We start from the raw sequence: 21,421 nt of genomic DNA on the forward strand, positions 1-21,421 counted from the left end.
ACAACGGCAGGTGACTCTGCCTACTGTATTGTGGACCGTATGGGTTAGTACCTAAGGCCATGACTATCTCACTATAACGTAATGTCGTGACATCTCCTATTCAATATCTGTCTCCGTATATTTTACAGTACAGATGCCCAAAGGCAATGCCTACAGACGAGTCTCGAGCCGGCGTCTGTGCCAAACATCACGGGGACGATGCCGGGACAGCTCTACGACGTTCACACGCAGTGTCAAATGATGTTTGGACCTGGCTTCGTCTTGCGATCAGTGAGAAATAATACATTTCACATCATTAGAAAAAAATCCTGCTTGGCACATCATATATTATACAAGTGTAAAAACTGCCTAACTGGTATATTTTCATTATATATAGACATTTTACTCACTATTGAACATGGCCTTTACAGGATATCGACATAGGTAATTCAGAAAATATATGCAAGAGAATGGTCTGTGGCAAGGACGAGCTTGAGTCGCCCCGCAACGCTGCAGAAGGAACGCCATGTGGCGATAAAAAGGTACACCATCTGAACGTGCATATGTGTCTGTACTTAACCCATGTTAACATGTGCATGCACTTCCCAGGGAATTGAAAGTAAACATCATAATGAAATTGAACTTTGTCTGTTGAGCAGCATAATAAATAATATAATTGTTTCATAAAGTGCTGTTGTTATTATTATATCAGTCAGTAGTAGTAGTGAGTGAGTGAGTTAGGTTTAACGCCGCTTTTAACAGTATTTCAGTTATATCGCGGCGTGACAGTTTAATGTGGGAGGAAAGCACGAAGTGATGCAGGACTCAGACGTTTACCACTTCGGTGAAACCCACGAGCACGGGTATGGTGCTGACAAACCTAGAAACATGATCGGGGCAAACCAGAACTAGTAGTAGTAGTAGTAGTAGTAGTAGTAGTAGTAGCAGTAGTAGTAGTAGTAGTTGCAGTAGTAGTAGTAGTAGTAGTAGTAGTAGTAGTAGTAGTAGTAGTAGTAGTAGTAGTCGCAGCAGTAGTAGTAGTAGTAGTAGTAGTAGTAGTAGTATACATGTAAATTTGTATGTTTTACACGTGTGATTTCAGTGGTGTGTTGCTGGGCAGTGCGTGTTTTCCGTAGATGCACCAGAACAAAAGAATAGTAAGTCGTTGAAGCTATTCTTGTACACATTAGTACGGAAGCGTAGAAGGGCCACGGTGATTTTTTTGTCGAAATATCTCCAACGTAAGACTTAGTATCTCCTACGAAGGACTTAGTATCTCCACGTAGGAATTACTATCTTCTACCTACGACTTACTATCTCCTGCGCAAGACTTACTATCTCCTACGTAGGACTAACTATCTCCTACGCAGGACTTACTATCTCCTACGCAGGACTTACTATCTCCTACGTAGGACTTACTATCTCCTACGTAGGAGATACTAAGGCCTACGTAGGAGATAGTGATTCTAGGCCGTATTAAGTCCTACGTAAGAGATAGTAAGTCCTACGTAGGAGATACTAAGTCCTACGTTGGAGATAGTAAGTCCTACGTAGGAGATACTAAGTCCTGCGTTGGAGATAGTAAGTCCTACGTAGGAGATACTACGTCCTACGTTGGAGATACTAAGTCTTACGTAGAAGATACTGAGACAAAAAAATATTCACCGTGGCCCCACTACGCTTCCGTGCATTAGTCTACTCAGGATCATGGATATGATGCTGACAAACCAAGGATCGTAACGGGGATGATTCTTTGGATTCGAATCCGTTACCAGCGGATCCTGGAAGCACTGAGGGATGCAACTTTGCCAAATGTGGCGTAGCACATCAGACCACCAACTCACGAGTGACCTTGACATCGATCAGCTTTAGAAATTGGCACTAGTCCTATATAGTCCTTGACAAACTGCCCAATAGTTAAGGTATCCTAATGACTAGTAGAAATTTGCCCCTTTTAAGGTTTTTGCTATCTGTTATCTCTATAAGGACTAGTGGGCTAAAACTTTTAGTTTCTACCGCTGTTGATCCGATTGTAATATAATTCAAAGAAACAACCTTTGAAAATTGGCAAAGGGACATTATCTGCTCTTCCAGACTGACAAACATGTTAACATAATATAAAAAACAAAGGAGAATTTGAAATTGTAATCGAATAGATCTTTTCCATGGAACAATCACAGAAGAAGTTATTGATCATGAATAATCGATTTTCTGTATTTATTTGGGTATGTCACACTGTGAGCAAAACGAAATGTGTGTCGTCAGAACATTAATACAGGATACAATTATGAGAAATAAAAAGTGGTGCATGACTTTTTTCTGGGTGTATTATATACTCTTTAGAGCGCACCATAATATCCATGCTTTCATAATTTCGTTTAATGCACTGATCACTTTCGGAAACATGTCGGGGGCACGGCTGGCCCAATCGTCTAAGGCGCCGCGATTCGCTGTGCAGAGTTGCATCCCTTGGACACGCCAGAAACCTATGATTGTGGGTTCGAATCTCGGTTTGCCCCGATTATGTTTCTAGGTTTGTCAGCACAATACCCGTGCTCGTGGGTTTCACCGAAGTGGTAAACGTCTGAGACCTGCATCACTTCGTGCTTTCCTCCCACATTAAGCCGACACGCCGTGATATAACTGAAACACTGTTAAAAGCGGCATTAAACCCAACTCACTCACTCACTCACTCGGAAACATGTCAACAATTTCAGCGGACTGTCTCTTCGGAAACCAGCCAATCGTGTACCCGGAAAATGAATCATGTGCTGACTTCATAAGGGCGTCACCACATCTGTGCTACGATCTCGATTATTTGAAGACCTGCTGCGAGACATGTCCCCTCTACAAGAGCAATGACGGTACTCCTTTCTTGATGATAGTAATCTCTCGTTGACACATAGAAACCATGTTGTCTTTCATTTTAATTGGTAATATTTCCAGGTTTAAGTCTAATATGCTTCACATCTATATGCTCTATGTACAGTAAACTACGTTTATAACGAACCCCCTTATAACGACAAAATTGACAAAAATAACATGGATTTTCTTTTGAAAACACGTTATATAAAATCCTAAGAACATATCATATTTTGATAATCTTATTTATAATAGGTAAAATTAGATGATATATTTATTTGCCAGGAATTTATCATTTGCCCAAGACAGAATTACTTTGTGGTAAATATTTTGATAGTCTAGCTTCACTCACTCTTGGGAAGTGCCAAATAAGTATATTGTAATTGTCTATTGTCTCCATCAAATTGCACATATGGCGATCACAATTCTTACAGTACAGTTGTGACCAAGGAAACTAAAAAAGGTTTATCTTGCGATGAAAACACAAACTTCGGAACTTCTTCAGCTTTCTCGTCGGGAGTTCGAAAGTACAGATATCGCTGTTTGGGATTTAAACTCCATCATACCAAACTTCGTCATTTTGATGTTATGGTTCTGTGATGTATTTTACAAATTGTGTTTAGTATCGTGTTTAAAATCTTTGTTTAAAGATAACACTTGAACGGACTCGTTGGGAGTTCGTAAGTACAGATATCCCTGTTGGGGATTAAAACTCCATCACAATTATACTTCGTCGTTTTGATCTTCAGGTTCCGTAATATAGTTTAGAAATTGTGTTTTGTGTCGTGTATAATCTATGTCTAAAGATGACACGGATAATATGAGGATGCAGTACACCATTTTAGACTGTTTCACGTCATTCCTTTCATCCCTTGCTTCAACTCTATATCCTGAAAATATGTCAAGTCCTCTTTTGTACTGAATTCCAAAGATCCATAAGAATTGATGTCTGTCCGTCATCCTAATGTCTAGTATCTATCACGTATGTGATTTCATCATGTGCTGAGGAAAGGTCATATAATGAAATATGTCTTATAGTTAACAGAGACCGCCTCCGTGGTCTAGTGGTAGAGCGTCCGCCCGGAGAGCGGAAGGTCCGGGGTTGATCTCCGACCACGTCATACCAAAAGACGTTAAAAGATGGTACTTGTTGTTATCCTGTCTGGCGCTCGGCATTATGGGGCTAAAACAAGGACTGGTCGGCTCGGAGTCAGTATACTGTGTCTGAGTGGGGTATTCATGTTAAACTGCGGCATGGTATCTCAGTGAGCTGGCACTATAAATCGGCATCAGTCCGGACTAGTACAAGCAGCCACACAAACACACACACGTACATACACGCGCTATATAAGTGCAATAATCTTGGACGCCACGTTAAACCCCATTTCACCTCACATATAGTTGACAGTATGAGTTATGCAGAGTTGCATCAATTGACTGTGAATCGATTCGCTCATCGAGTCAAAGATTCGCTTGACTAAGATCCATTGCCTACCAATGATCATTTGTTTCACTAAAAGGGTAAATTTCTTTGGGGTTTGCTTCCGTATTAACCATGGTCCATTGAAAGGTTACACGGTGCTTAAGAAGAGAATAGGGGCGGTCGGGTAGCCTAGTGGTTAAAGCGTTCGCTCTTCACACTGACGACCGAGGTTCGATTCCCCACATGTTTTAAGCCATTTCTAGTGTCCCACGCCCTGATATTGTTGGAATATTGCTAAAAGTGGCCTAAAACCATACTTACTCACTCACTAAGAGGAGAACAGACGGGGTTCCGGTGATGATAATCAGAAGACGAACATGCTCGTCACCATTATCATCATTCTGTAATTACCAGATAATTGAAGGTTTAATCACAGCTTGTTTCTGTTGCAGACTGTCCTTATGGCGACAATACATACACTGACCCTTGCGAATATAGCAGCTGCATCACTTCCGGTTCCGACTACATAAAAAGATGTTGTGCCACTTGTCGCAGTTTTACGTCAACCACAACTACAACAACTACCACAACTATATCAACTACCACAACTACACCAACTTCTACCACAACTACGCCAACAACTACCACTACACCAACAACTACACTGACAGCTACCACAACTGCACCAACAATCACCACTACATCAACAACTACCACCACTACACCAACAACTACCACATCTACACCAACAACTACCACTACACAAGCAATTACTACACAGACACCCACAATGGTAACTGAAACAACTATATCAACTCCCACAACTACACAAACTTCTACCACAACTACGCCAACAGCTACCACTACACTAACAACTACACTGAAAACTACCACAACTACACCAACAACTACACCAACAACCACCACTACATCAACAACAACCACTACTGCACCAACAACTACAATATCTACACCAACAACTACCACTACACCAGCAATTACTACACAGACACCCACAATGGTAACTGAAACAACTACATCAACAATTCCCACATCAGCTTCTACAGAACAAAATCCATCTGCTTCTTCACCAAAACCAACCTCCAGTGTAGTAACAGTGTCTAGCAGAGCTACAACCATATTAGCACCTACACCCTGTTATGTGGCAGCAGGGATTGTTGTAAGTATATTTGTGGCGATTGTCGGCGACAGAAAATGATTGAAGCACTAGTAAAATGCCGAGGGGGCGGGTGTCAGCAAGTAAATGGAATTTAGAGTTACCGCCCCTGGTTGTTTACAAGCATGACAGATTTGATCCTACGAGAAGTTTCGTGATGGGACAGGTTCAAGGAGGCTTACAAGATCAACAAGAGGGCGCTTGGAGTCTTGACGATGTGCCTTATCTATTTGCCACATGCAAATTGAATACAAAGCTGCAAACACTTGACTCCTGCAGGCATCCAATACTATTTTGATTCAAGAACAGTTCGATCATGATTCAAGGCATTATTCTGAACTTTTGTGTATGCACAAATATTAAATTGTAATAAATGTATCCACCCCATATTATGTATTTCATCCTTCATGTGTGGAAATAATCCTAGAACAAAGTTTCTAGCTGAAACAAAACTCTCACCCCAACACATCCCACTCATGGATCATCACCATGGTAACCACCTAACAATAGGTCAAGCACCACTGCAATTCCGTGCTACCTGACCCCGGGCAATCTGATCACCTGAAAATACCGGCACTCTCGTTCTCTTTCTCACTAATCAGGTGCTTGGAGGGTCCTATCAGTGGATGGTTCTCAGGTATGGATTTTCTGTGGCCCGATGGTTAGTCATCATTTTCGAGACCTACATAGACGATTGCATCCAGTTACCATTGGCACTCTTACAACCGTTACTTCTTTGCCAGTGGCAGGAACTCCTCAGCTTTCTAACGTCAGTTCAAGCACTCTCTCAGTGAGGTCAAATACATCTCCGAGCGATCCAGTGCTTCCTTCAGCCCTTACGTCAGGAGGACAATTTGGTGCGGCCGATTATTTTTGGGGTTGTCCCAGTCCTCTACCTGCTCACCTCTGCCTCTGTATGCGTGATGTCTCAGTCGTGATGGTCAAAAACCTGTTGGGGTTTGTTTGTTGTTTGTTTGTTTGTTGCTTAACGCCGCACTCAGCAACATTCCACTAAAATGACGGCGGTCTGTAAATAATCGAGTCTGGACCAGACAATCCAGTGATTGACAACATGAGCATCGATCCATTCAATTGGGATACGATGACATGCATCAACCAAGTCAGCGAGCCTGACAACCCGATCCCGTTAGTTGCCTCTTACGACAAGCATAGTCGCCTTTTACGGCAAGCATGGGTTGCTGAAGACCTATTCTACCCCGGATCTTCACGGGTCCATGGGCCACATTAGAATGCGGTATGTTCATGTAGTAGTGAATAATAAGGAAGTCAATGTTTACTATAAAAAAAGGGTCCTTTGAAGCCTAAAGAAGAGAAAGGCACTAGGATTGCTTTACGTCATGCGAAAATCTGACTAAATGTGAAATTAATACACACAGAAGGGGATAACACAATTTATGGCGCCAATTCAGTCTTGATAAGTATATCTTATATAAGCTTGCATAAGTTCATCTAACTTCATTAGTTTCAGAGAAAGCTTGTCCCTCTTGCAGACACTACGCCCTAAGTAAAACAAGGAAATACACAAACATCAAAACTTTACAAGGCACCAGTTCAGCATGTGTTTGATACATATGCAAAGTTTCATGATAAAATATTAAGATGTTTCCGAGGTATGTTCCGGAATTGAAACGTGACGGACGGCCGGACGGACAGCACCTATTTCTATATCCCCTCCCACTTCGTGGAGGGATAATAGATTACTCGCTGCACGTGCTGGACAGACTAAAAAGTGTGATGTGAAAAAAGGGTTTTGTTACTATATATATACAAAATAATACCGGACACATGCGTGATAAAATCTTATATTCACAATATGAGGAAATTGATTCATAGAATCATGGATGCACGTGCAAGTCAGTATTACGCTCAACAGATACGTCAAGTTTCTTCAAGAATGTTACACCTGTACTGTTTTGAACCCGTTCAATGAAGATTGAAAAACGTAATCGTTTAGTAACCAATGAAATCCAAGCTAATCAAGAAACTACAAGCGAGTGAGTGAGTATGGCTTTTCGCCGCGTTTGGCAATATTCCAGCAATATCACGGAGGGGGACACCAGAAATGGGCTTCACACATTGTACCCATGTCGGAAATCGAACCCGGGTATTCGGTTTTACGAGGGAACGCTTTAGCCACTGGACTACCCGACCGCCCCAAACTACAAGCGAAAAGCACACTCAACCACCAATCAAAACGTTAAACTATCTTCAACCGCATGCAATATATCCAGCTATGCCTAACTCTGTGGGAACTAGAACAAGGCGTCACATGCACTACAGCTATACGAGGAGGGAGCTAGTACTTGGTGACACATGTACTACAGCTATACGAGGAGGGAGCTAGTACTTGGTGACACATGCACTACAGCTATACGAGGAGGGAGCTAGTACTTGGTGACACATGTACTACAGCTATACGAGGAGGGAGCTAGTACTTGGTGACACATGCACTACAGCTATACGAGGAGGGAGCTAGTACTTGGTGACACATGCACTACAGCTATACGAGGAGGGAGCTAGTACTTGGTGACACATGTACTACAGCTATACGAGGAGGGAGCTAGTACTTGGTGACACATGTACTACAGCTATACGAGGAGGGAACTGGTACTGGGTGACACATGTACTACAGATATACGAGGTCGGAACTAGTACTGGGTGACACATGCATTACAGATATACGAGGTGGGAACTAGTACTGGGTGACACATGCATTACAGATGTACGAGGTGGGAACTAGTACTGGGTGACACATGTACTACAGATATACGAGGTGGGAGCTAGTACTGGGTGTCACATGCACTACAGATATACGAGGTGGGAACTAGTACTAGGTGACACTAGACTACAGATATACGAGGTGGGAACTAGTACTGGGTGACACATGCACTACAGATATACGAGGTGGGAGCTAGTACTGGGTGACACATGCACTACTGATGTACGAGGTGGGAACTAGTACTGGGTGACACATGCACTACAGATATACGAGGTGGGAACAAATACTGGGTGACACATGCACTACAGTTATACGATGTGGGAACTAGTACTGGGTGACACATGCACTACAGCTATACGAGGTGGGAACAAATACTGGGTGACACATGCACTACAGTTATACGATGTGGGAACTAGTACTGGGTGACACATGCACTACAGCTATACGAGGTGGGAGCTAGTACTGGGGGACACATGCATTACAGCTATACAAGGGACAGGTTTTGAAGTGACTCACTCCCAACCCTGTCTGAGAATCCCCACAATGACATAGACACGTTGTACCCAAAACTACAAATCCGATCCAACACACATTAACCATCAACCTTAACCCCATGAAATCCCCCCCAAACCCCACCGCCACCGCCACCCACACCCCACACCCCACCCTCCAACCAACCACACACACTCTCACCCACTACAAATCATACCACTAACAGAGCTCACACACCTCAGTGCTATTTTCATTGTAACGCCACCAAACATAAACAATTTTTTCCCACAAGATATAAATTTCCAGTGTGTCACATGAAGAGTAACATTGACAGATACTCTCTTTGTGTGTATGTCAGTTGCAATTTAAAATCGATCTAGGCCTAGGTGTAGATCTCAAATCGTGATTGAATATGAAAGGTAGTTGAGCGTTTCCCATACACAGCCAGTATTACACAATATGCAGACCATTGAAATTATCGGCATTGAAGCGAACATGCATACAAAGCTGTGTCTCACTAAAGAAAGTTAGCTTACGGATATTCATACTACACCCTGGTCGAATATTAAAGTGCAGTTGGGTGATCAAACCTGAAATACGATTTTGTGAAAATGAAACTTCTTATTCTACTCACTATAATCAAGTTTGGATTGTGCCAAGACAGTGAGTACAGACTAATGAATCATGGCGTCCATGTTAAGTAATTACAGTTTAACTTATACACATGTGTGGATATAGTTTTCGCATTTCAGCTTGATTATATGTAAAGAAAGATTTACTGGTGACTTATCAGATATGTTCGTTGTGAATTTTCTTCATGGTGTTAAATAAATGCTACCAGGCCCTGCTATAAATCGTAAGAAAAAGCAGAGTCCATTGAACGATTCCGACCATATCATGAACATGTGTTTATGAATCTCTATAAATAGTGATGATACCTGGTGCTCGCGAAGAGTTAGGTGTCCTGCCCCCCACCCCACCCCCACCCCCACCCCCACACCCACCAAATTGCTGAGTGCGACGTAAACAACAAATAAAGTTTTCTTCTTTTTTTTTCTTTTTTTTTACAACAAAATAAACTAACCATGTCAGATATGGAAATCGAACGTTATTTCTCCTTACTGAGGGATGACAAGAGGCAATAAAGGGCCATGGGATATTATACATGTGATGATCTACTTTCATCACATGTCGTTATGAGATCCATTTGAATGTCTTGAATACTATTTGGTTTACATTTATACCAGAGATACCTTTTGAAACAGTGTACATAAATATGTTACTTTTACGGTATTAATATAGGATAATTAATTATAATATTTAAAGTTTCTTTCGTTGTATTGTTGTGATAGCATTTGCCTCTACTTCAAACCTTATCTTGTATCTCATTCCGATCATTTACCAACTGGAATTGTCTGTGTAAAATTATATTTGAGTAAATACCCTTTGTTTGAAATTAAATATTATACACTAACAGAATCGCCAATGAGTGAACGATTGGTGTTAATCTCAAGCCTTTGTTGAGGGACTCACAGCATTCATTCACAAGGGACAGGCAATCCGTAATTTCGACTTTCGAGTAGGTTATTCTATATATTACTCACTGACATTTTAAGAGACAAAATGAAGGAAAAAACGTATTAAAATTCCACCCTACGAGAAACTTCACTGAAGGCAGCCAATTGTTCAGATGACAATATGTCTCTCTCTGACGCTCTATACATTCACTAGACCACGGACGTGTGACGCCAGGAACAACGGATGATGTCATGTGGTATTTTACTCAACAATGAAACACTGCTGTGACGTCATATGACTTCAATTGACATTTAGAATCGCTAAAATGCACATATACAAATATCGTAAAGTTATTACACATGATCATTCTACCCTTATGGGTAATATATAGAGGATATAATACGAGTGTTCTTGTCATACTATGTTTACGACACGAGTGTTTAATTTCCGGTATTTCACGACCGAGAGCGAGGGAGATACTGTTGGCACGATTGTCGTAAACATAATATGAAATGAACACGAATATAATGTTCTTTTTATTACCGAAGAAGATATATACAGAGACGAATTTTATTGTTAACTTATAATACCCATATTCCACTAAGCTGCGCTCTGTGACGCTCTTACAAATCGCCATAGATCGCCAAGATCTCCAAAAGCGTTAATGGATCGCGAGCTGATCTCTAATGGATCTCCATGATCGTCAACGTCGCCACCTGTCGACTTCCCTGGTGAGATCCGTTGCGCTCCGCCCGGAATGCCGTCAGATCGCTTACTTGATCGCCGAGATCGCCATCGTAGCGCTACTAAATCGCCAAGGTCGTAATCAGAGCGCTATTGTATCACCTCAGAGCGCCGCCGATCGCCACGAAAGACCTACACCTATGCTACTAAGCGTAGAACTGATAAGCACGTCAGGACGCTACGAGTTTTGATAGGATCAGACCCAAAATTCGGCAATCGGGTCGCAATAGGATGCCATAGAGCACATATTAAGTCCTAATGGACCTCCATAGGTCGCCTAGATCGCATAAAATCGCAATGCTCGCAAAAGGAGCGGGAACTGATCGTGCAAGATCGCCACATTTTGGGTCTTCAAGACGCTATTGGATCGCAGAGATCGCTATTGGATCGCAACAGGAGCACTATCTGATCGTTATCAGATCGTAAGTGCCCCGAGATAGGCGAAAAATGAAGAGACCTATGGCGCTCCCTCAGAGTGCGCAGAACGCAGTAGGGCGTCGACTGGTGGAATGGGGGTATAAGAACAGCAGCGGAACCACAATTTGTCGAATGACGTCAACAATTTTCAACTATGACGTCGTTTCTACTGTGACGTCATTCCCACCTAAAGTCATGATCAGATTAGAATGACGTCAACAACGCGTCCGGATGACGGAAGCAATACACTGTTGTCTCGTGACAGAATTTGACCCAAGGGCATATATGACATTTATGATCCCCAATATGTTTGCCCTCGTAGGTAATAAATGATATTCTTCCCTTCTAGGCATGGGAGCTTCCGTTGACATAGTAAAACCAAATCCAGGGTTGAGAGACTGTACTCTCCCCAGGGAGTTCACAGTGCGTGTAAGGACACACAATGACTCCGTCACTCTTCAGTTGGAGACCAGCACGTCGGTGAAGAAAACAACCCCAGTATATGTATCTAGACAGGATGAGAAGGGGAACCCAATCATCGTCAGAGATACAGTGTTGGAGCTGGAGGTGAGACTGCTTTCATAATTCATTGGGGCGGTCGGGTAGCCTTGTGGTTAAAGCGTTCGCTTGTCATGCCGAAGACCCGGGTTCGAATCCCGACATGGGTACAATGTGTGAAGACCATTTCTGGTGTCCCCCGCCGTGATATTGCTGGAATATTGCTAAAAGCGGCGTGACGAGCGAACGTGGCATTTAACCAAGTCAGAAGATATTTTAATAATGTTTTGGGTGGGATGCTAACTTATTGTCAAAATATCATTTGCATATTTCATTCACAATTATTTTGCACTTTAATATTTTTTATGTGGTTAGGTATTTATGCATCTTAAAAGCATTCATCGCAGAAAACGTCACGAAGAATCTGTAAATAATTTATTTTATTTTATTTTTATTTTTATTTTTATTTTTTTTTGGGGGGGGGGAGAGGAGAGAGTTATGATAAGCATTGAAGCGGGAATATGAACAAAGCAAGCAAGGAGTGAGTGAGTGAGTGAGTATGATTTTACGCCCTTCTTAGCAGTATTCCGACAATATCGCGGCGGGCGACCCGAGAAATGGGTTTCACACATTGTACCCATTTGGCGAATCGAACCCGGGTGTTCGGCGCGACGAGCGAACGCTTTAACCACAAGGCTACCCCATCGCCCTCTTATATGAACAAAGAAGAGGACGGGTACGCTGATTGTGGCAAGGGGAGGGTATCTAATAGGACAGAGACTCCCATTACTTCTATCATGTAGACAAATGCAGACATTTTCATTTCTATTGTATGCGGGAGTGCACAAGAACCTAGGATCGTTCATGAAACACTTTTGTCAAGAGACATAACTGCACATCAAGTGTTACGCCTATAACTGCAAATACCACACTCGCTGACAATATATGACATAAAACGCTTGCACCTTTATTATCTTGCTATGGATAAGAGTTAGATAGACGTTTACCCAATTGAAAGCTGACATTCACTTATTCATAAAGCATATCATTTCATTGTGTAATACTTTTTAAGTTTCTTTCAGGGAACAGCCGTTTACCAGGATGTGACTCACGTTGCTAACATTGAGGTGTCCTGTGTTATTAAAGAGGAGAACCAACCGTATTATCTATTTGTAAGTGTCGCCGCTTTACAAGCTGAAATAAAAATGTTGACTAGCAATTGATAATGTCTGTATAAGGCCTCCATAATCATTTCAGATTCAAAAGCAAAACGACTGTAATGAAGTTCGTGTTAAAAGGAAAAATTAAATGACATTTGTTCAAGGCCTCAGTAAAGCTTCCAAAACGCTTTAAGGTAGACATGTGAAGGGCATTTCTATATCTGGGGCATCAGTGGCTAAACATATTATGTCCGATGCAATTCCCAATTTTGACTTGTGCCATATGTTCCCGTGCTTTTTCAGGTGAACAATTGATTTGCCTTTGCATGTGTTTGTGACGGGTGCCACCGTTTGGGCAGGATATGCTCACCTTTACGCGAACACCTGGTATCTTCACTATTTGATAGTGATTCACAAACATGTTCATGACAAAGTCAGAATTGTTAGAATCGACTCTGCGTTTAGCAGAGATTTATTGTGAATATGGAAACGGATTGGTCGCTTTAATTAATGTCTGTGCGACTTCAGGTAATAAATACTTACTTTCTGTGCAAATTGTGTGAATAGCGGGTGCTACAGTTAGGTCATGCTTACCATTTCCGCGAACACCTGGTGTCTTCACTGATTTTCAGTGGACCTTTCTTATCATTTGCTGCAAACTCGTACACCATCTCAATACAAATATTAGAATTATTGCGGGATCAAAAACGATAAGTCAGTCGATTGTTGTGTCTTTTGAAAGTTCACCTGAAAAGCTGTTTTGTAGTGTCATTCAAATAGTCTCAACACATGTATTATGAGTCTTTGAAATGTACATCAACATCAAGATGCATATTGCAATTGTTGTTTACTTACCAGGAAGGCCTTCTCTTGCTCTCTGGACCACGTTTGTATGAGTTAAAGCCGACGGGAACAGAATCAGCTTCCAGTGATATCAGATACACCCTTACATTTTCACCAGCACACATTGCACGGATAGATAATGATGGTAAGGTGTCACGCTTGTACTAAACAAAACTTGTCCTATGGTTTAACAGAAACAAATAAATCATTTGCTTATTTTTCATCCCTTCTTTCAGAATATTATATGTTTTGATGCTCTGACTGAAAATATTCTGTCACGCAAAATACCCTACGCTCTCAAATATTACATGTTCTGTCCCTTATGACAGTCACATTACTGGACGCTGACACCAACACTTCATAGTGATGTACTTAGGACATGACCAGTAGAGAGAATGAAGGAGGGACGGGTTTCCGAGAGTGTATCTGTGATTTTAACTGCTTCCTCATAAGTTTGTACTGTCTTGTCCTTCTTCTCCTAAGACAATAAACTGGAGTCAATGACTTTAACTATTGGAGAATCCTTCCTGAAATCATCAAAAATATTGTGATACGTTATAAACATACATTGAGTGAGTGAGTGAGTTGGGTTTAACGCCGATTTTAACAGTATTCCAGTTATATCACGACGTGTCAGCTTAATTTTGGAGGAAAGCCCGAAGTGATGCAGGTCTCTGAGGTTTACCACTTCGGTGAAACCCACGAGCACGGGTATGATGCGGACGAACCTAGAAACATAATCGGGGCGAACGGGGGTTCAAACCAACAATCATAGGTTTCTGGCGTGCCCAAGGGACGCAACTCTGCACAGCGAATCGCGGCGCCTTAGACGACTGGGCCACCCGTGCCCCCTATAAGCATACAAGATACAAGAAACTTGACATTTGACGTCAGAGGCAGCAGTAGAACATAAGGTCCTCAGAGCTGTCCGACCGAGAGGTAAAAGAAATAGAATATATAACAACTGAAATGTACATGGCAAACTAAAACATAATTGCAGTTACACTTTACAGAAAAATAGTTAAAATTACAATAAAAAGGAAATCACAGCGGAGAATCATATTTACATATAGAGCATTTGAATATGGGGCCTGACCAGTTGAGGAAACCTGCAGAAATCTCTATGATATTCCGCCTAGTTCTCTTTCACACGAACTGATCTGAAAATATACATGACAATTTAAACACAATTTGTTAATTTATTGAATTATGCATATCGAATGGACCAAAAAGGCCCTTCGTCATACAACACAGCTCTGTATGAAATAACATGTCAAACACGGGTTCAATTTGTAAAGGTTTTTTTATGTCGGTGCACAATGTATCTGCAATATCTTGCTTAGTTTTACTTCAGTCAGAATACTAAAATATTTCCGGAATACGTTCTTTTTATATTGATTTTTTTTTCACCGAAATATTTAAACATTCTGGGATCGATCCATTTATTGAAAGAAATACGTATGAACTTTTAATTCTTACTATTCCATTGTTAATTACTACTTTGAACTTAAATAGCTGGATCTGAATAAATGTGAATCAAAATGCTTAACGCAGTTTATATAACTATGCTAATAAAATGAAATATGTGTGCTGGAAGAAACAATCATTTTGCCATAATTTGACCAAATAAGTTCTTTAATTAAAATGAATTTCATCAACATGAACTGTGTTGTACATGAAGTATATCAAATGCAAGATGGATCGTAACAATATAAGAATGTTTTGTCATGATAACAGATGGTAAGTGTTTTTTATCAAGAAACAGAAATGAGACATGAGAAATGGTCAATATAGAGGGTAACATACATGTTAACACCTATCACCAATGACATGAATAAATGTCACGCAGTTCCTTCGTGTATTGTGATGTTGTGTGATCAGATGAGAACTTGTACAAGTAAATTGATTGGTTCGAAACAATCAGTAATATTTTGGCCTGATAACCGATGGTAAGTTGTTTTGCACATTATCAAGAATCAGAAATATGAAATGGTTAACGTAGAGGTTACAAATAACATGAGTAAATGTCACATGGACATGTGTGTATTTTATTCAGATGATGGCGAGAAGGGTCAGTCAGGAAGTGACAGTGAGATGATGGCATCAGAATCCTTGAGGAAGAAGCGCCAGATTCAGGAGCCAATCTACGTGGACGTCATTACAGTGATAGGGTTCTCTGTTTATGAAAGGTGCATATTTTCATCCTTATCAATGCGTACAATTTCAAAAGTGAGCTGCATTCAGTTGTCTGTAACCTTGTCTAACCTAACCTCACAACACAGACTGAATCAAATCATATCTCAGTGTGTCGTTATCTAGCAATAGTAAATGATGATATTGGGGTTGTTCATATTTATATCTCTTTCACAACAAATAACATTTTAAGGAATTACTGCAGTTAAATATTTGCATCATGAACCATAGGCGTTTTTATCTTGCTAAAGCTTTTTCTGGTAGTGGCTTCCCTTGTGTTTCACGACCGCCTCCGTGGTCTTGTGGTAGAGCGTCCGCCCGGAGAGCCGAAGGTCCGGGGTTCGATCCCCGGCCGCGTCATACCAAAAGACGTTAAAATGGTACTTGTTGTTACCCTGTCTGGTGCTCGACATTAAGGGGCTAAAACAAGGACTGGTCGACTCGGAGTCAGTAAAATGTGTCTGAGTGGGGTATTCATGTTAAACTACGGCATGGTATCTCAGTGTGCTAGCACTATAAATCGTGCATGCACGTCGCTATACATGTATAAGTGCAATAATCTCGGACGCGACGTTAAACTCCATTTCACCTCACCTCACCTTGTGTTTCACAGATGGTATTCCAGAGCAACCCAGCTGTCCGAAGCCTTAAAACACCAGGAGACAAAACAAGGCCTCAAAAGACACTTTGCACATCTTGTAAACGGGGTGAGTTTCTTATAGTATTCAACATGCGTATTCCTGGTTACAGTAGGTCCTTGGGAAGTATTCTGAACGTAAGAGGTGACCAAATGGATTGGGTGGTCAGGTTCGGTGACTTGTTTGATTGCGTGCCATTTACCTGGAATAGTACTTAGTGCGACGTTAAAACAACAAACAAAACAAACCATACATGTTCGATAGGGTTGAAACCGGAATAAAAGTAAGCCAAGGCATTGCCGTTTACGCATTATGTTGCAGAAATGCGATGCGGACGTGTATAGTAAATGTATGGTACATTCTTATCAATGTAATAGTTCAGAAAGGTGTTCATTAAACAGGGGGGCGGTCGGGTAGCCTAGTGGTTAAAGCGTTCGCTCGTCACGCCGAAGACCCGGGTTCGAATCCCGACATGGGTACAATGTGTGAAGACCATTTCTGGTGTCCCCCACCGTGATATTGCTGGAATATTGCTAAAAGCGGCGTAAAACCATACTCACTCACTCACTCATTAAACAGGCTGACATAGATCAGTAAGGTTTGGCTACAAATTGATGAGTTTAGTTGTTATCATTTTCTTATTATATTTTTTTCCTTAGAGTTAAGTACGGTGGCCCATAAGGGACATGGAGTCTGTTTTTCCATATTTTGATATTTCACTTACATTTATCGTAACCTTTTGCAAATTAACACGATTTGTCTTACAAATATGTGATAAATCATGTGTAAAGAAGATATTGAATCGCTGAAAAACGAAACGAAAATGTCAAAAACTAAAATGAAAATGTCAAAAACACAAAACGAAAATGTCAAAAACTAAAATGGAAATACAGAAAACTATTTCCACCGCGGTGATAATATTTCCACCGAGGTGAAAACTATTTCCACCGCGGTGATAATATTTACACCGCGGTGATAATATTTACACCGCGATGATAATATTTACACCGAGGTGAAAACTATTTACACCGCGGTGATAATATTTACACCGCGGTGGAAATAGTTTTCTGTGTATTCATTTTAGTTTTGGACATTTTCGTTTTGTGTTTTTGACATTTTTATTTTAGTTTTTGACCTTTTCGTTTTGGTTTTTGGCATTTCCATTTTAGTTTTTGACATTTTCACTTCACATTTCAGCGGCTCAAAAGCTACTTAAAAGTACATTTTCTATGTTTTCGGATGTTTTTATACATGATTTATCACATATTTGTATGGCAGATTGTGTTAATTTGCAAAAGGTTAAGATAAAAGTAAGTTAACATCAAAATATTGAAAAACAGACTCCATATCCCTTTTGGGCCACCGTAGTTACTAACCTTAATTTACTATTTCTCTTTCCATAACAGGTAGATCTCCGTTATAAGACGGCGTCCCCTCTGTACAACATAAACCTGGTTGGATATATCATTCAGGTAAGATGTTTGCCTCCAATTGGTGTTATCTTTTACAAACATAAAATACCTTTGATAAACACACGCTGGTGTATCATAAATATCATATGTAATGACTTACGTTTACGCTGTTACGTTTAATGTGATATTGTCAAATTGTGTGGACTTGTGATGGTGACATCAGATAGCATCACTGTACACATGCCAACTCGACCTGTGAAGATCCGGGGTAGAATAGGCCTTCAGAAACCCACGCTTGCCGTAAAAGGCGACTATGCTTGTCCTAAGAGGCGTCTAACGGGATCGGGTGGTCAGGCTCGCTGACTTGGTTGATGCATGTCATCGTATCCCAATTGCGTGGATCGATGCCCATGATGTCAATGACTGGATTGTCTGGTCCAGACTCGATTATTTACGACCGCCGTCATAACAACAAATAAACAAAACATGACCACTTGGCATTAATAGAGCGTAGTCATGATAATAACATTTACCCCAAACAAGGCAGCAAGATAATCTATTTTCAATAAACCAATAACGACAAATACAGTACACTAAAGACATGATAATCATCAGACAATATTGATATTATCATTAATTATTAAACATTCTGATTCACTCAAATCTGTTAGCAGAGGAATTTTGTTATCTATAGAATGTTTCTTCAATCACTCCGTCAAGACATACAACTTTCTCCTATGTATCATTATTATGTATGTATCATGGTACTTCGTGTATCATTATTCTGTATGTATCATGGTACTCCATGTATCATTATTCTGTATGTATCATGGTACTCCATGTATCATTATTATGTATGTATCATGGTACTCCGTGTATCATTATTATGTATGTATCATGGTACTCCATGTATCATTATTATGTATGTATCATGGTACTCCATGTATCATTATTATGTATGTATCATGGTACTCCATGTATCATTATTCTGTATGTATCATGGTCCTCCGTGTATCATTTTAGGATAAGCAGTCAGAACAACCGTTCCAAAGAGCTGTAGTTAATGAAACGAAGATAGATGGTGATAAACTTCTCAGTGGCACAAAGCAATGGAAGGCTGACACACCAGGATTCCCTGACAATGACCACGTTATTGTGTTCACAGCGTGAGTTGTCACAATTAGCTTAAAGTATATTTAAAGCAGATTAAATTCACACATTTCCCTGACCATCTTCTTCCCTACCCTGTTATCAATGTAATAAGTACCCCTGCAGTTCTTATGTTTGTTTCTTCAGTTCTTGTTTTATGGACCGCCTCCGTGGTCTAGTGGTAGAGCGTCCGCCCGGAAAGCGGAAGGTCCGGGGTTCGATCCCCGGCCGCGTCATACCAAAAGACGTTAAAAGATGGTACTTGTTGTTATCCTGTCTGGCGCTCGGCATTAAGGGGCTAAAACAAGGACTGGTCGGCTCAGAGTGAGTTAACTGTGTCCGAGTGGGGTATTCATGTTAAACTGCGGCATGGTATCTCAGTGTACTAGCACTATAAATCGGCATCAGTCCGGTCACGCAGCCACACGCACACACGTGCATGCACGTCGCTATATAAGTGCAATAATCTTGGACGCGACGTTAAACCTAATTTCACATCACCTCACCAATTAGCTCTGCAGAGGGACGCCCTGTAGGCCTACCTTAAACTTAATATCGTGGGTTCGACTCCCAGATTCGCCCTGATTATGTTCTAGGGTTGTGGAAATGTGGACACGTCTGTGACCATCACATCAGGCTTTCCTCCAACATCAATCCAACAGGCCCTGATATAAAAATGAAATGCTGTTCAGAGCGGGGATAATTAACTCTCCAACTTAATTAACACCTTCCCAATAATGAACCTATGCCTGTCTCTGTGATAATAGTGAGTGAGTGAGTGAGTATGGTTTTACGCCGCTTTTAGCAATATTCCAGCAATATCACGGCGGGGGACACCAGAAATTGGCTTCACACATTGTACCCATGTCAGGAATCGAACCCGGGTCTTCGGCGTGACGAGCGAACGCTTTAACCACTAGGCTACCCGACCGCCCCTCTGTGATAATACTGTATTAAGGAAAATCTTCACCTTGTTGAAAGTTAATGTCATGTGTTAGAATAGTTCCTGTTACATCAGATTAGCTGCCTTGTTACCAATACGTTTCAGGTACGACTTATTCCGTGAAGAGGAAAACAGGAACACTACAGACCTGCTTGGTGAGTCGCCGTATATATTCTGAGGCATTCATTGAGTTTGGATTGAATCTAACTGTTTTAAACAATTGATACATAGCTTTGACAACACCTGTTGGGGGATGTTTTGATGTGTACTCAAAGGGAAAATGTGGTCATATCATACTACCCGTAAAATCGCCTCTGTGTCTTTTTAGAACACTTAACGACTTCTGTTAAATTAAGATATAAAATGGCAAAGGATTTTTCAAATTGAAATCATAAAAGAATTTCAGAATTAAAACTTGGCCTCGAAATAAGTATTGATATTTTCATGTTTATCTGTTCTGCCCGGAACATTCATAAAACGGCATCATTACACTTGAACTTTTGAACTTTTGAACTTTTAACAGTGACTTTTATCCACAATGTACCCGTGTTTAAGTTATTGTATAACTAACTGAATAAATAAAATGAAATATTTTTTTATGGGAGGAAATTGTCCTTGGTGGCAATTGTATACATCTAGAAGACAATCAAGCTGGAAATATTTCGTATCGTCATGAATGTATGTAATCACAATAACCTTTGCTACTGAGTACTTTCATGAGATAAACAATGCAAATGGCATTTGGTAACGCCAGGTCCTCACTGTAACATGGGGCGGTGGGGTACCCTGCTGGTTAAAGAATGGCTTATCACACTGAGGCCTGGTTTGAAGCTCATTTCAAGTATCCCCGCTGTGATATTGCTGGAATATTAATAAAGGCGGCTTGAAACCATACTCACTCACTCCTGATATTAACTAATGTGTTTCATCCTCGTTGTGTCACAGGATATGCATATGTAGGAACGATATGTAAAACACCATATAACAGTGTATCAGCTGTGGAGTATACAGACAACCTGGTTGACGACATGCTCGTCACAACACACGAAGTCGGACATGCGTAAGTAGCTTCCCATGACATTTGAATTACCGTATTCGACGTAATAAGTGCCCAGGGCGCTCTCAAAATTAGAAATAGGGGGCTCTTATTAGAATATTATTTTGTCGAAAAAAAACAGTTGAAAGATAAATGTCGTGGTTTATGCTGACAGCCTGAAATGTTTATATAGGAGA

At 40.8% G+C, this 21,421-nt stretch overlaps 1 protein-coding gene across 1 annotated transcript; it reads left to right on the plus strand.

The window, feature by feature from the left end:
* The first annotated feature begins 9,219 nt into the window (after positions 1-9,219).
* On the plus strand, positions 9,220-13,010 carry LOC124114947. Its single transcript, XM_048389174.1, has 3 exons — positions 9,220-9,336; positions 11,702-11,919; positions 12,923-13,010. Exons 1-3 carry the CDS (start codon positions 9,285-9,287, stop codon positions 12,968-12,970), a joined length of 318 nt encoding a protein of 105 aa, XP_048245131.1. The 5' UTR covers positions 9,220-9,284; the 3' UTR covers positions 12,971-13,010.
* The last annotated feature ends 8,411 nt before the right edge of the window (positions 13,011-21,421 follow it).

This window comes from Haliotis rufescens, unplaced genomic scaffold (genome assembly GCF_023055435.1).
Source record: "Haliotis rufescens isolate VD_foot unplaced genomic scaffold, xgHalRufe1.0.p SCAF_8, whole genome shotgun sequence".
Taxonomy (NCBI): domain Eukaryota; kingdom Metazoa; phylum Mollusca; class Gastropoda; order Lepetellida; family Haliotidae; genus Haliotis; species Haliotis rufescens.

Bases quoted from the DNA above. Each gene is read 5' to 3' on its own strand.
- LOC124114947 (XM_048389174.1), top strand. From the start codon at position 9,285: ATGAAACTTCTTATTCTACTCACTATAATCAAGTTTGGATTGTGCCAA. The intron at 9,337-11,701 runs GTGAGTACAGAC...CTTCCCTTCTAG, and splicing joins GTTTGGATTGTGCCAAGACA to GCATGGGAGCTTCCGTTGAC. The intron at 11,920-12,922 runs GTGAGACTGCTT...ATACTTTTTAAG, and splicing joins ATACAGTGTTGGAGCTGGAG to TTTCTTTCAGGGAACAGCCG.